Source organism: Rutidosis leptorrhynchoides, chromosome 1 (genome assembly GCF_046630445.1).
Source record: "Rutidosis leptorrhynchoides isolate AG116_Rl617_1_P2 chromosome 1, CSIRO_AGI_Rlap_v1, whole genome shotgun sequence".
NCBI classification, from domain to species: domain Eukaryota; kingdom Viridiplantae; phylum Streptophyta; class Magnoliopsida; order Asterales; family Asteraceae; genus Rutidosis; species Rutidosis leptorrhynchoides.
In genome coordinates, this window is record NC_092333.1 from 580,227,457 (window position 1) to 580,245,283 (window position 17,827).

Consider the following 17,827-nt stretch of genomic DNA (forward strand, 5'->3'; position numbering starts at 1 on the left):
AGGCAATCATCATAGATCGCTTCCATGAGCCATATTTATCGGAACCAGTAAGCTTCTTTGATATGAGAATCAAGCCTGGATGATCATTTTGATGAAGGAATAGCGGATGATTGGGTGAATTATGATCCTCTTCGGTGAGATTTTCAGTTAAATTGTGAGTATTGTTGATCGACATGATTTGATTCGAGTTAGGTTAAGGATTTCAGTTGCGAAATTAACAAATTAGGGTTTTTCAATTTCATGAAGATGAGTGATGAAGATGATCAGTTTATGTGATGTTTGGTGAATCGGATAGAACGAAGATCGAATCACTGATTGTGATTCCGCTCTGATACCATAACAAGATTATGAATTTGGCATAATCGCCATGAATTTCACTGATAAGGATAAAATGTTTCTACAGTACAAATGAAGAAGAATACAGCCTTTTTATACCATCTCTATGTCTATCAACTAATTACCACTAACTACTAACTAATTTGTAACTAACTCTCTAACAACCAATAATACATATTTAGTGAATAAATTAAATACAATTACAATTAATAAAATGCTTTTGTCTCTTCATGTATTGTAATGAGAGTGAGTTGACCACAGCTTTGACTTTGTGATGTGATTCATCTTCATATATCTCTTTATAGTCAAAGAATTGATTTCATTGCCTAAAGAGATTACACTCCTACTAGTCACAAGTTGGTACAGGTACAACTATACAGAGGAGATTAATAAACCAATAAATTGAGTTGAACAAACAAACAGACCCATTAATAAAAAAAGTTGAGTTGAACTGAATTGAAATTTATAAACAAAAAATAAGAATCAATAAAATTCTGTTATCTCTTTCTCTCCATAGCTTGTTAAATGGCTACCATGGCGTCTTCTTTGCTCAATACTCTTTCTCCTTCCATTAAACCCAATTCTACTCTACCATTACCAACACCCATTTCTCTTTCTCGTCCTTGTAAGCTCAATCTTCAAAATTTGTCAACATTAAATTAATTACTTTAATTTTCTATTCCTGTAATTTGTTTAAGTTATCATTTAATTAATTATTCTAGGTAGAAGGCTAACATTAACAATCAAAGCAACGGAGACACATGCAAATGAAGGTGAGCATTAGGTAGAAGTCACTTCAATTATTTTTCTTAGTTAATGCCACACTTATTTTGTTATCTATTTATTTTTTTATATTTTACAGTTCATGTGTAATTTATACCTTTTTGTTCTAATGTTTATTACTGTATCATTTTTTTTTTCTTCCTAATATAAAGACAATTCTTTTTTTGGGTGATTAACTGTTTTTTGATAATGTAGGGGTGAAAGCAAAAACACCAGAGAAAGCACCGGCTGCAAGTGGATCAGGTTTTAATCAAATTCTTGGGATTAAAGGGGCTAAGCAAGAAACTGTTAAGTTTCTTATTCCAATCTCTTTTATGTTTCCTCTGTTATGAATTGTTATCTTTTGGTTATCATCTATATTATCAAAGTTACCATTTACCAATCAACTAGACATGGCTTTCCCACTTAACAAATTTTTATTTAATTTTGAAACAGCAACCTTTCAATCTGTCTTTTATCTCACCAGTATATGCAAACCGCACACATATACATACATATATATGTACACATAGGGGCAGGATCGATGGGGAAGTAACCAATCGGGGGAAGCGGGGGAAGCAAAAAAAAAAAATTCCTTTTTTTCTGGAATTTTTTTTCTTTCAGGCATCAAGATCACACGAAAATATGAACATTTAAAAAAGACTCTTCGTGATGAATGTTATTATTTAGGCAGGAAAACAATCGACAAAAATAACATTCAAGATAATATTGATCGTGAAGAATGTTAACGTTTTGTTTTTTGTTTTTTTTTTTTTCCTTCATGTTTTGTGAAGTAAAATTTATCCCGATTTAGAGTTTAGGGTTTAGGGTTTGGTGTTTTGGGTTTAGTCCCTAAACCCAAAACCCAAAACCCTAAACTCTAAACCGTTCGTGTTAAAAACTCAATCTAAATCCTAAATCTAAACCCTAAATCTAAACCCTAAACCCTATAACCCTAATATCTAAAACCTCAACATACGCTCGAAAAACACGATAATTGTTATATATTACTTCTTCGAGCGTTTTTCCGCCAACATAAAAACATTTATCATAAAGTGTCTTTATTAAATGTTCATATTTTCATCCAATCTATAATGTGCGTGAACAAAGTTTTTTCAAAAAACGAAAAAAAAAAAAATTTTGCTTCCCCCCGATTGGTTACTTCCCCCTTGATCCTACCAGTGTACACATATATACAAAGAGTCTTCAATGAGACTTGAACTCACAACCTATTGGTTAATGGGTTCATCACCTACTGCGTGTGGGTCAAATTCTAGTTTTAAGTAATTGTTGATAGTTCTTACAAGTCCTTTTTTTTATCATGTAAGCATAAGGTCCTAGAAATTTTACAGTAAAACATGGTACCATCTAAAGGGGTTCAATGTACTATCTGTTTGAATGTATGTGCATAGCAATTGGGCCCCGCTAGTTGCACTTAGAGAACTAGTCCATGAATGTGAATTATTCTGTCATAGAAGTGTTCCTACTATATGAATACAATGAGTAAATATATGGGAAAATATAGTAATAAGTGGTTTACTTATTGTATTAACTTTATAAAGTTGTGAATCTAGAGGCGTTTGCTACACATTCATGTAATTATAAACGATGTAATAACTTTTTTTTTTTGATCTTAACGACATTTGTTTTTGTGTCCGGTACAGGATATATGGAAGATCCGTGTTCAACTGACAAAGCCAGTTACTTGACCTCCGTTATTTGGGGTGTCGTATGTGGAGCTGCTGCTTCTGGTTATAACAACTTTTCAATTTACTTAATTTTTGATATATAATATAATATAATGTAAGATCCAGTTTCTCTCAGTTGTTTGGGACGCCGTCCAAAATGGTGTGACGCCATCCCAGTGTGAAGGGCTGGACGCCGTCCAGACTATTGGACGCCGTCCAAATGGTCTGGCGGGCCAGCTGTCTGTTTTTGGATATTTTAAAGAGGGCAAAGTAGTAAATTCACATGGGGACCGAATTTAAGGCCCTAAATCAGTTTTGGAGCATCATTTACTCCATTTTCAACAACCACACCACTTCCAATTCAATTTAGAGAGAGAAAAGGGTTTCTAGAGTGAGAGAGCTCAAATCAAGGAAGAAGAAGGTCGAATCGGGTCTAAGTGCGAGTTCTAAAGTTGTTCATCTAGTCCCTAGCTACATTTTGGTTGTAGTGGTAAGTCTTAACCTTGATTTCCTTGTTTTGATTGTTTAAGGGTTAGGGTTTGTGGTAAAGATAAACATAAAAATCAATTGTTAGAGTTTTGTAGGTTTTTGGGTAAGTTTGGGTCATGAGGACCCAAAGATGACTAACCTAGGGTTTGAAAATGTTAAATGGTGTATATGGGTCTTAAATGATAGTAAATCACTAGCACACTTAGAGTTTAAAGTGAATGGGTGTATTTGGGTATGATAGTGACCCAAATGGGTGTGTTAACCTTGAAATGGGTCACATGTGTCTTTGGTGGCCTAAGTGGGTTAATGGGTGCGAAGTGAGATAACTTTGTGTTGAAAAGTGTTTTAAGACCATAATTGAATCGTTAGTAAGGGTTTGACAAAATCCCGACCTAGTGTTAGAATGAATGGTGCAAATGGGTCATGTTTGCACTATGGGCCAAATGGCACTTGTATGGCGAATAAGTTGGTTGACCAACTTGAATGTATGATTGATATATGTGCGTAATGTATTAGGTACTTTGCTTTGAAGAGTACGGAAGTGTAATCATCACCGACGTGTTAAGGTGAGTGGAATAATTATATGCGTAGGTATATAATGTATTTATTTGTTGTAGCGTGAGATGTGAAGTGTCGATGTGCTAAGACACCATATTTCACGTGACGAGTGAAGTGTCGATGTGCTAAGACACCACTCAAAGTAATATGACGGGTGAAGTGTCGATGTGTTAAGACGCCACCCGGAGTGAAGTATCGATGTGCTAAGATGCCACTCCAAGAAGTTAACTGATGAAGTGTCGACGTGTTAAGACGCCATCCTGTAGTGACCCGAACTTTTTCATGTTTATATATATATATATATTAAATGAAATTGTTATTTACATGATTAAGTGTTTCCAACATGTTAAGCAATCAAACTTGTTAAGACTTGATTAATTGAAATAGGTTTCATATAGACAATTGACCACCCAAGTTGACCGGTGATTCACGAACGTTAAAACTTGTAAAAACTATACGATGACATATATATGGTTATATATATAGTTAACATGATTTTATTATGAGTATGTATCTCATTAGGTATTTTAACAATGAGTTATATACATAAAGATGAGACTATTAATTTAAGAAACTCGAAAACGATATATATATAACGATTATCGTTATAACAACGTCTTACTAGGTACATATGAATCATATTAAGATATTGATACACTTGGTTAATTATGTTAAATGATAAGTAAATATATTATTAAGTGTATTAACAATGAAATACATATGTAAAAATAAGACTACTAACTTAATGATTTCGAAACGAGACATATATGTAACGATTATCGTTGTAACGACATTTAACTGTATATATATCATACTAAGATATATTATATATCACAATATCATGATAATATAACAATTTAACATCTCATTTGTTATAATAAACAATGGGTTAACAACATTCAACAAGATCGTTAACCTAAAGGTTTCTGATAATGCTAAAAACGAACATATATTTCATAGCATTATTCCTCAAGAAAGACAAGCTTTTAGTTGCAATTGTTCTATTTACAAGTGATATTCGTTTAAATATTAAAAGGTAAAGACAAAAGACAGATTCGACGAATTAAAAACGCAAACGACCAAAAAGCTCAAAAGTACAAAATACAATCAAAGAGGTTCCAATTATTGATAAGAAACGTCTCGAAATTACAAGAGTACAAGATTCAAAACGTAAAGTACAAGATATTAAATTGTACGCAAGGACGTTCGAAAATCCGGAACCGGGACCAGAGTCAACTCTCAACGCTCGACGCAACGGACTAAAAATTACAAGTCAACTATGCACATGAATATAATATAATATATAAATAATTCTTAAAAATTATATATATATTATATTAATATTTAAAATCGTCGGCAAACAAAGAGCCAAGGATGAATGAGCGAAGGCCAAATGTACCGCGAGTCGCGGAGATTACCTGAACGAAAATTCCTATAAAAGCAAACGAATTCTGATCATTTTCATGATCCATAATCTATCTCTCTCTCAATATATACGTAAATATATATATATATATATATAATTTATATTTTAATTTTAATTTTAAATCCTAATAATAAGGGTATGTTAGCAAATGTTGTAAGGGTGTAAGTCGAAATTCTATCCGTGTAACGCTACGCTATTTTTAATCATTGTAAGTTATGTTCAACCTTTTTAATTTAATGTCTCGTAGCTAAGTTATTATTATGCTTATTTAATCCGAAGTAATCATGATGTTGGGCTAATTACTAAAATTGGGTAATTGGGCTTTGTACCATAATTGGGGTTTGGACAAAAGAACGACACTTGTGGAAATTAGACTATGGGCTATTAATGGGCTTTATAATTGTTTAACTAAATGATAGTTTGTTAATGTTAATATAAAGATTTACAATTGGGTGTCCCTATAAATTACCATATACACTCGATCGGACACGATGGGCGGGGTATTTATATGTACGAATAATCGTTCATTTTACCGGACACGGGAATGGATTAATAGCCACTAGAATAATTAAAATAGGGGTGAAATTATGTACAAGGACACTTGGTATAATTGATAACAAAATATTAAAACCTTGAGTTACACTCAGTCGACATCCTGGTGTAATTATTAAACAAAGTATTAAAATCTTGTTACAGTTTAAGTCCCCAATTAGTTGGAATATTTAACTTCGGGTATAAGAATAATTTGACGAGGACACTCGCACTTTATATTTATGACTGATGGACTGTTATGGACAAAAACCAGACGGACATATTAAATAATCTAGGACAAAGGACAATTAACCCATGGGCATAAAACTAAAATCAACACGTCAAACATCATGATTACGGAAGTTTAAATAAGCATAATTCTTTTATTTCATATTTTATTTCCTTTATTTTATATTTAATTGCACTTCTAATTATCGCATTTTATTTATTGTTATTGTATTTAATTGCAATTTAATTTTCGTACTTTTTAATTATCGCAAGTTTATTTTATCGCACTTTTATTTATCGCAATTTCATTATCGTTATTTACTTTACGCTTTAATTTAAGTCTTGTATTTATTTTTAATATTTTACATTTGGTTTTAACTGCGACTAAAGTTTTAAAATCGACAAACCGGTCATTAAATGGTAAAAATTCCCCTTTATAATAATAATATTACTTATATATATATATTTGTATTTTTATAAAAGTAAACTAATATAGTGTTAAGCTTTGTTTAAAGATTTTTCCTGTGGAACGAACCGGACTTACTGAAAACTACACTACTGTACGATTAGGTACACTGCCTATAAGTGTTGTAGCAAGGTTTAAGTATATCCATTCTATAAATAAATAAATATCTTGTGTAAAATTGTATCGTATTTAATAGTATTTCCTTGTAAAATATAAAGCTATTTTATATACACCTCGTACGACATCAAGTTATTTTTGGCGCCGCTGCCGGGGAAGCTTAAACGCCGAAAGCGCAACGCTAAATATAAAAAAAAAAGATTTTTATTTTTAGTTTACTTTTATTAAAATTCACTTTTGTAAAAATACGTTTTAAATATTCGAAAATATAAAAAGAAAAAAAACAAAAATTTATATATTTTTAAGATTTTGTTAAATATTTAAGTTTTATAAAGTGTCTTTATTTTTATTTTATAAAAATATAAGTTTTATTTAAGTATTTTGTTTTTATTTATAACATAAAAACAAAAAAACCGAAAAAAAACATATATAAATCTATTTTTAAGATATTTTTTTTATTATATAAATATTTTAGATTTTAAAACAGAAAACAGAAAAAAATATAAAAAAAAGCGTCGAATTTTAAACTGTACCTGAGTTGAAATTTGGAACCCCGCGACTCGCGGAGTTTGCTGCTTGGAACACCGCAACTCGCGAAATTCTCTCTGACGCGCCTGACAGAACCCTAATCAGCATTTATTACGGAGTAATTATTATTATTAATTTTTAATTAAAACCCTAATTAGGTTTATAGTTTTTAATTAGTTTTTAGTTTTTATTATTATTTTGTATATTTAGTTTATTTAGTTAATTAAATTGTAAAATTAATAGTTTTATAAAATAAATAATATAAAAATAATATTTTTATAAAAATTGTAATTTTTACAACTTTTTGTATATTTTTATATTTTGTCCCTTTTTAATTGTTTTAGCGTAATATTTGTATTTTTAGCTCATATTTAGTTTTAAACTTAGTTTTTGCCATAGTTATTTTTACTTCTAGATTTTTAGGCTTTGCCGTAAAATTCCTTAAGTCCTTTTTCTTTAGACTAAGATTTAGGTACTTTAGAATTTTGCGACGCCTTTTTAAGTTTTAGTTTCTTTTTAAGTTATTTCCATTTGGGATTTAGTTTTTCCTGTAAGCTTTAATATTTTTAGACGACTTTTACCTATGTATCAATTATCATTCCAATTAGTAATCTCAATTTGCGATTATAATTTTAAGTTAGTTGTAGTAATAAGGTTAGGTTAGTCAAGTGTTTTTAAGTGTTATAAGTTTCTTTTATTTTTTCGTCACCTTTTATTTTTCAACCATTTTTCTTTTTCGACCTTTTTCGACGAACTCTTTTTCTTTCTTATTTCTCGCTATTCTAGTTTTAGGACATAGATTTTTATTCTACTTCTTATCTAAATTTCTTAAAATTACGAAAATTTATTTTAAGTGGTTAAATTGATAGACATCAAAATTTTCTGGTTCGTAGTAATAGTTGGATTTGTATGTGGACCGGATTATTGGAGCCAAACAGTCCTCAATTATATTGAGACCAAACGAATCCTGCCCCTCTGCTGCATCTTTTGGCTATTCGAAACGTGGGCAAAATCAGAAAAGTCTATTAATTGGATAACTTATTATAATTTTTCTTTCCTTTTTAAAAAAACTAATAGGATATTCAGTGAATGCACCGAGCAAGACGTTCACCACCTTTTGTACGTTCACCACCTGTAACTAGATCAAGACATTTAGCAAATATTATCGCCGTTGATTTTTCTTTAGAATCGTCATCCAGTCGACCAAGTACTCCAGTTCAAATTTCCGATAATCCATTTTTTGAACCCGGCCTCACAATTGAGAATCCGGAGAATATTCAAGGACGATTCGTAGATCCTGAACCATTAAATTTTCCTCCGGAACCACCAATCATTCAAACAGAGATTGTTGAGGAACGAACCATTAAATCAGAATCCTCTAGTGATTCCGATTCAACAAATTCAATTATGGAGAATCTGGAACCTTTAAGTATGGAAGACCGAATGAGAGCTAAACGCACTGGCCAAGGTCACGCAATTACTCATCCAGACATTAATGCGCCAGATTATGAAATCAAAGGACAAATTCTACACATGGTGACTAATCAATGCCAATTTAGTGGTGCGCCGAAGGAAGATCCAAATGAACATCTTCGTACCTTTAATAGGATCTGCACACTATTTAAAATCCGAGAAGTGGAGGATGAACTGAAATGACTCGTTCATATACATTATAAACGATTCACAATAGTTGATTACATCGCGAGGTATTTGACCTCTATAAGATACATTTTACAAACATTGCATTCGTTTTTAAAAGACAAACTTTCTTTACAACGGAAATTGACGGTATGCACACCATTTCATAATACATCCAACTATAATTGACTTAATAATAATCTTGATGAACTCAATGACTTGAATGCAACGTCTTTCAAAATATGCCATGAATGACTCCAAGTAATATCCTTAAAATGAGCTAATGCACGGCGGAAGATTTCTTTAATACCTGAGAATAAACATGCTTTAAAGTGTCAACCAAAAGGTTGGTGAGTTCATAGGTTTATCATAACAATCATTTCAATATATTAATAGACCACAAGATTTCCGTTTATAAATATATGTACACTCGCAAGTGTATAAAATTATTCTATAAATTGTAGGCACCCGGTAACAAGCCTTAACGTTCATGTTTTACCCTCTGAAGTACACCAGATCAGGTGTGTTTAAAATAACCTCGAAGTACTAAAGCATCCCATAGTCAGGATGGGGTTTGTCAGGCCCAATAGATCTATCTTTAGGATTCGCGCCTACCGTACATAGACAAGTAGTTTAATGTTACCAAGCTAAGGGTATATTTCTGGTTTAAACCCACGTAGAATTAGTTTTAGTACTTGTGCCTATTTCGTAAAACATTTATAAAAAAACAGCGCATGTATTCTCAGTCCCAAAAATATATATAAAAGGGAGCAAATGAAACTCACAATACTGTATTTTGTAGTAAAAATACATATGACGTCATTGAATAAGTGCAATGTTGGCCTTGGATTCACGAACGTATCAATATTGAGATTCAATATTGCAGGAAAAGTACGTAGACGCAACGGAGATGATAAACACTAGTTTGACTCACGAGCAATACTCTCGATCAATACCCATAACCTCCATAGCTATAACCCATAATTTCCTTAGCTTTATCCCGTTTGAAAACTTATTTTGAAATCGTCTGAGTATAACTCCATCGTAGTATTTTATGTATACTAATAATATCATGAAATAATACAAAGAAAATATATATATGTAATTCGAATGAGAGAGTTTAGAGAAATATATTTTCAAGTTTCTATGAAATAATGAAACCTATTCAATTCTATTTATATTAGATTTTTGAATTATTAAATTATGAATTATTAAAGTGAATTATTAAAGTATGAATTATTAAAGTGAATTATTAAAGTGAATTATTAAAGTATGAATTATTAAAGTGAATTATTAAAGTGAATTATTAAAGTATGAATTATTAAAGTGAATTATTAAAGTGAATTATTAAAGTATGAATTATTAAAGTGAATTATTAAAGTGAATTATTAAAGTATGAATTATTAAAGTGAATTATTAAAGTGAATTATTAAAGTATGAATTATAAAAGTGAATTATTAAAGTATGAATTATTAAAGTGAATTATTAAAGTTAAAGTAAAGTAAAAGTAAATGTAAAGTAAAGGTAAAGTTAAAGTATAGTAAAAGTATAAAACTATATACGTATAATACGCGAATAAATATATATAATATTAATTTAAATCGTTATATATATTTAATAAAATAAAATATAAATATCGTTATGTTTATCATACTGGTTAAGTAATAAGTTGTCAAAAGTAGTTCTAGATATTTATAAAAGTTATATACGTTTTAATAATAAAGTTCTTTTTAAACTGAAAACGTCTTTGTACGTTTGAAAATAGATTAATAGAATATTATGGAAACCAATTCTCCACTAACTTTTGTCTAACTTTCGCAAATGACACTTTTTTTTATTTATAAATAGCTTTACAAATTATTCTAAATATCGTTAAGAGGAATAGATTTTCTCAAATCATAGTGGACCTCTCAACAGAGACTTGTAATCATAATTCAATGTTTCTAATAATTCAATCATTTAATATATTTTTTTTTAATTTCGTCGAAAATCATATTGAAACAAATACGTTCGTGTAAAGTATTATACGTTTAATACTTTATTAATATTCTCAAGTTATAATATATATATATACATATACATATCTATTTATATATAACGGTTCGTGAATCGTCGGAATTTGGTCGAGGTTATAATGAATGTATGAACACAGTTTAAAATTCTTGAGATTTAATTTAACAAACTTTGCTTATCGTGTCGGAATAAAAGAAAGATTAAAGTTTAAATTTGGTCGGAAATTTCCGGGTCGTCACAGTACCTACCCGTTAAAGAAATTTCGTCCCCGAAATTTGATAGAGGTCGTCATGACTAACAATGAGAATGTTATTATAACGGTTATAGAGTTTGATCATGTTCAAGAAGAATGGATAAAATAATTCGATTACTCGAAGCGTGTGAGTGAAGTTATCGTAAATGAATGAAATAAGATAATAGTGATTCGTCGTATCTTTTGACGTCATCACGATTGATCTCCGAAAAGAAAATCTTTGTAATCTATATTGGATTTGATTATTCGGCGATTAAGGAAATTATGATCCTCTTCGAATTAATGCGATAATCCATTTTGATTTCTCTGTCGGATATTACACCTTCTCAACTCATATTTTAAAGTATTTGTCAATATGCTTCATCCAGTGCTGATTCTTGATATACTCCTCACTTTCATATCTGTCACTCTTCTTTTTCATCTGCCTCTGAAAGAATCTATTTACTTCTACTATACTCTTGGTTTTATAGTGTTTTTAGTTCTCCCGTGTCTTTATATTGCTATATGCATTGATATATACGGTTTGTGATTTCTGGGTTGTTGTTGGGTTTTATATCTTCCCTTATATTTCAAAGTCCTTGCTTCTTCTATAATCATTGTCATTCCCAATTAATACTCTCTTTTATTTGCTGCGATTTATACCCCAATTTCTATTTCAGAGTTTTGTCCTTTCGTTTCTTCTTCTTGCGATTAAACACCGCTTGTAATGGTCCAGAATTCGCATATATGAATTTCGGAATGAACATTGTTAATGTTCTAAGAAGGAATTTGTAATGGCACGATCTTGACTTGTCAAATTACTAGAATACCTCGAAAAAGGCCGAATCATCAAGAAATATTTTCTTGATATTTTAGAGGTTAAAGAGAATACAAGAGTCGTGTAACATAGCACATGATGACGTTATGATCTGTGAATCATCACGTTCCATTTAGAAACTCAGCATGACTTACTGTAATATAATCACGTTGATCAAGTGTCATTATATTATACTAGTTCATGCTTCAGTTCACAACACTACTTCAAAAATATTCCTATTTTAAATTCGAAAGTTTCAGAATTTAGAAACTAAAATAGTTTCTTTTATGATGTAATACAGACAGCACGAAGAGGTAAATGATTTCAGATAAGAATAATTATGGAAATATCTTCAGAAATATGGAGGATATTTATAATGAAAGATACGATGATATCTTAAAATTTCTAATATCAGAGGATGATGAAGAATATTGTCCGTAAGGGTTTAGAGTCAGGAGCAAGGTATTAGATAATGACTTCAGCAGACAAAAATCATTTGGATTCTTTGAAGGTAGATTTCGTCCTTGTGATTTATCCACAGCCTTCTTCATGGTTTGCTCAATCCGTATTTTTCAGTACCAAATATTCTCTTTTTCTGAGCTTTGCCAACACACTACTCTTTATCATCAAACTTTTTACTGTTAAGGTCGTTTATAGTTTTTGCTGCTTCATCAGTATTTCGAGAACTAGTTCGCAGTTTAGGGTGTTTTTCAGAAACTTCACATTCAAAGTATATAAGTCCAGAAGATAGACACATATAATTGTTGGCGTAGACATGTTGCGAGATTTTAAAATACTGATTGCTAATTTCCGATGATTCGTATGGCAATTCTCGTTACAAGATGCAGATGAGTAAATGATGGGGTTTTGATAAATATAAAGATTTTTCGGAAAGTCAAAGATCAATGAAGTTATTAATAAGTTTACTGCTAATGTGGCGAGATATGACAGGTTCCCCGGTAATATTGATGAAGAGGTAATCATTATAATAAGGCTTAGTCGATTGAACAATTGAAGTTGGTTTGCTGGAGCTGTGACAAAACCGTCTATTTTTAGAAGGGATTGAAAAGTTATTTTAGCTAGTAAATGCCAAAAGGTCTGACATGGATACATGTTAAATTATGACTTTGGTTTCAAGAGTTTTTCAAGTACGTAACTGTGGATAACATGTGGTTGGATCATCATCTCGATTGTTCATTATTTGAAGTGTCTTCAGGTATTTCGAAGGGCTTGAACACTGATTATAATCGTTAATATACATACGATGTTCTAACACAGTTTTGAAGTTAAAGTATAGCTTTGAAAGATGTAAGAATCTAAGAGTGATGATACCGGTTATAACTTGAATTGAATTTGGCGATTTCAAAATCAGAATATGTAATTAGATTTTTGAATGAGTATGGTTGTTTTGATTTCTATAAAAGAATGTATATTGTTGTGAAAGTAGGGACTATAATGGATGATTTGCTGAATCAGATTCGAAGAATGTAACATATTAATTGTGAATTTATATATCTCTCGGGTATTACCTACCCGTTAAAAAAAATTGTCACAATTAATATTTTGTACAAAAGAATTTTATTACAGTCTTTATGGAAATATATGTGTATATTTCTTCAGATGTAATATTGATTTAATGAGTTAATATTAAATTAAACTCACTTAATTTATGGTTAAGGCTAGGATAGATAATTTCTAAACTTTAGAAATTACATAATCGTCATAGAATGTTTTCCCAATGAAGTTATGAATCAATACTTCATCGTTGTGGTATTCCTTAGTATCTACAGGGCGTATGACGTCGATGCTCATGAGACAGATTGTGAAGTTGAGGTTTGCGATGCGGTTGTTGTTGGTGGTGGTAATGGTACTGTTGATGTTGCTGGTGGTACTGGTTATGTTGTTGGTGCTGCTGCTGGTGTTTGTAACCTTTGCACCATATTCTCCAAAGCCACTACCCAAGCGCGAAGCTCGTTGACTTCTTCTATTACAACGGGGTGATTATCGGTTCGAATGAGCGGATAAATAAGATCTAGAATTTGGTGTAGTATATAATCATGACGAGATACTCTGGAAATGAGAGAGAAAATGGTGTTTCGAATAGGTTCACCGGTAAGTGCTTCAGGTTCTTCGCCAAGAGGGCAATGTGGTGGATGGAAGGGATCACCTTCTTCTTGTCTCCAATGATTATGGAGGCTACGAACCCATCCCCAATTCATCCAGAATAGATGATGACTAATTGGTTGATCCATTCCGGTCACACTGCTTTCGGAACTTGAGTGGGATTCCATTTCGGAATCCGAGGGACTTGAACTAATGACGAATTCCATTTCGTACGATTGAATAAAGAATTTTTCGATATGAAATGATTTTCTGGCTATCAGGTGGTATTCTAATTATATAGAGCAAAAGGTTTCGTAGATTACGGAGGAATTTACGGAAAATGTCAGGCAAAGTTTACAGTAACAGATACGCTAAGATATGAATTTGCAGATACGCTAAGATATGAATTTTGTCTATACACTATTCATGCAATCAATGCAATAAGATGTGTCTAGACTAAGAATGATAAGCAGATAATTTCCGACAAAAATGATGAGCAAAACTTTTGACATGCAGACACGGTCGAAGTCCAGACTCACTAATGCATCCTAACGACTATCAGTTAGACACACTAATGCAGACCTGGTTCGCTAAGACCACCGCTCTGATACCAACTGAAATGACTCGTTCATATACATTATAAACGATTCACAATAGTTGATTACATCGCGAGGTATTTGACCTCTATAAGATACATTTTACAAACATTGCATTCGTATTTAAAAGACAAACTTTCTTTACAACGGAAATTGACGGTATGCACACCATTTCATAATACATCCAACTATAATTGACTTAATAATAATCTTGATGAACTCAATGACTTGAATGCAACGTCTTTCAAAATATGCCATGAATGACTCCAAGTAATATCCTTAAAATGAGCTAATGCACGGCGGAAGATTTCTTTAATACCTGAGAATAAACATGCTTTAAAGTGTCAACCAAAAGGTTGGTGAGTTCATAGGTTTATCATAACAATCATTTCAATATATTAATAGACCACAAGATTTCCGTTTATAAATATATGTACACTCGCAAGTGTATAAAATTATTCTATAAATTGTAGGCACCCGGTAACAAGCCTTAACGTTCATGTTTTACCCTCTGAAGTACACCAGATCAGGTGTGTTTACAATAACCTCGAAGTACTAAAGCATCCCATAGTCAGGATGGGGTTTGTCAGGCCCAATAGATCTATCTTTAGGATTCGCGCCTACCGTACATAGACAAGTAGTTTAATGTTACCAAGCTAAGAGTATATTTCTGGTTTAAACCCACGTAGAATTAGTTTTAGTACTTGTGCCTATTTCGTAAAACATTTATAAAAAAACAGCGCATGTATTCTCAGTCCCAAAAATATATATAAAAGGGAGCAAATGAAACTCACAATACTGTATTTTGTAGTAAAAATACATATGACGTCATTGAACAAGTGCAATGTTGGCCTTGGATTCACGAACGTATCAATATTGAGATTCAATATTGCAGGAAAAGTACGTAGACGCAACGGAGATGATAAACACTAGTTTGACTCACGAGCAATACTCTCGATCAATACCCATAACCTCCATAGCTATAACACATAATTTCCTTAGCTTTATCCCGTTTGAAAACTTATTTTGAAATCGTCTGAGTATAACTCCATCGTAGTATTTTATGTATACTAATAATATCATGAAATAATACAAAGAAAATATATATATGTAATTCGATTGAGAGAGTTTAGAGAAATATATTTTCAAGTTTCTATGAAATAATGAAACATATTCAATTCTATTTATAATAGATTTTTGAATTATTAAAGTATGAATTATTAAAGTGAATTATTAAAGTGAATTATTAAAGTATGAATTATTAAAGTGAATTATTAAAGTGAATTATTAAAGTATGAATTATTAAAGTGAATTATTAAAGTGAATTATTAAAGTATGAATTATTAAAGTGAATTATTAAAGTGAATTATTAAAGTATGAATTATTAAAGTGAATTATTAAAGTGTGAATTATTAAAGTGAATTATTAAAGTATGAATTATAAAAGTGAATTATTAAAGTATGAATTATTAAAGTGAATTATTAAAGTTAAAGTAAAGTAAAAGTAAATGTAAAGTAAATGTAAAGTTAAAGTATAGTAAAAGTATAAAACTATATACGTATAATACGCGAATAAATATATATAATATTAATTTAAATCGTTATATATATTTAATAAAATAAAATATAAATATCGTTATCTTTATCATACTGGTTAAGTAATAAGTTGTCAAAAGTAGTTCTAGATATTTATAAAAGTTATATACGTTTTAATAATAAAGTTCTTTTTAAACTGAAAACGTCTTTGTACGTTTGAAAATAGATTAATAGAATATTATGGAAACCAATTCTCCACTAACTTTTGTCTAACTTTCGCAAATGACACTTTTTTATATTTATAAATAGCTTTACAAATTATTCTAAATATCGTTAAGAGGAATAGATTTTCTCAAATCATAGTGGACCTCTCAACAGAGACTTGTAATCATAATTCAATGTTTCTAATAATTCAATCATTTAATATATATATTTTTTAATTTCGTCGAAAATCATATTGAAACAAATACGTTCGTGTAAATTATTATACGTTTAATACTTTATTAATATTCTCAAGTTATAATATATATATACATATACATATCTATTTATATATAACGGTTCGTGAATCGTCGGAATTTGGTCGAGGTTATAATGAATGTATGAACACAGTTTAAAATTCTTGAGATTTAATTTAACAAACTTTGCTTATCGTGTCGGAATAAAAGAAAGATTAAAGTTTAAATTTGGTCGAAAATTTCCGGGTCGTCACATGAACAGATATATCTCATGTTATTTCCCTGGACTTTAAAGGGAGAAGCCAAAGATTGGTTGGAATCGTTACCTGAAGGGGCGATTGATACATGGGATGTTTTAGTTGAAAAATTTCTTAAACAATTCTTTCCGGCATCTAAAGCCGTAAGACTTCAAGCAGAAATTGTTACGTTTACACAGAAGCCAAATGAAACTCTATATGAGGCGTGGACAAGATTTGGAAAGTTATTAAGAGGATGTCCGCAACATGGTTTAGACACCTGTCAAATAGTACAAATATTCTACCAAGGATGCGACATCACTACAAGGAAAGACATAGATATAGCAGCTGGTGGTTCCATTATGAAGAAAACCGAAACTGATGCTTACAAAATTATTGATAACACTGCTTCCCACTCACATGAGTGGCACCAAGAAAAAGATATCGTTAGATCATCTAAAGCAGCTAGAGCCGATTCTAGCCATGACTTAGATTCCATTTCCGCAAAGATAGATGCTGTTGAGAGACGAATGGAAAAGATGACTAAAGATATTCACTCAATACGAATTAGTTGTGAGCAGTGTGGAGGACCACATTTGACAAAAGATTGTCTCAGTATTGAATTAACAATGGAACAAAGAGAGAATATTTCATACATAAACCAAAGGCCTGGAAATAATTATCAGAATAATTATCAACCGCCAAGACCGATTTACAATCAAAACCAGAATTATAACCGAAATATTCCATACAACAACCAACAAGGTCCTAGCAATCAACAAGTATCCAATAATACTTACAACCAGCAAAGACCTAATTTTCAAAACAAACCACTACAACAAATCGATGATAAAAAGCCGAATTTAGAAGATATGATGACGAAGCTAGTTGAAACTCAAACGCAGTTTTTCACATCTCAAAAACAAACTAATGAACAAAATGCTCAAGCATTTAGAAATCAACAAGCTTCTATTCAAAATCTGGAACAAGAAGTAAGTAACCTAGCAAGGTTAATAGGTGAAAGAAAACTGGGAAGTTTACCTAGTGATACAAATGCTAACCCCCGGAAT

General features: G+C 31.0%; 1 protein-coding gene across 1 annotated transcript in view; it reads left to right on the plus strand.

Annotated features, from left to right (window-relative positions):
• Positions 1 to 861: 861 nt before the first annotated feature.
• LOC139882427 (chlorophyll synthase, chloroplastic-like) overlaps positions 862 to 17,827 on the plus strand; it is a 186,322-nt gene continuing 169,356 nt past the window's right edge. The window contains 5 exon segments of the mRNA XM_071866751.1: positions 862 to 955; positions 1,059 to 1,109; positions 1,315 to 1,406; positions 2,763 to 2,811; positions 2,814 to 2,849. Of these exon segments, the coding sequence (XP_071722852.1) occupies positions 862 to 955; positions 1,059 to 1,109; positions 1,315 to 1,406; positions 2,763 to 2,811; positions 2,814 to 2,849 (322 nt within the window).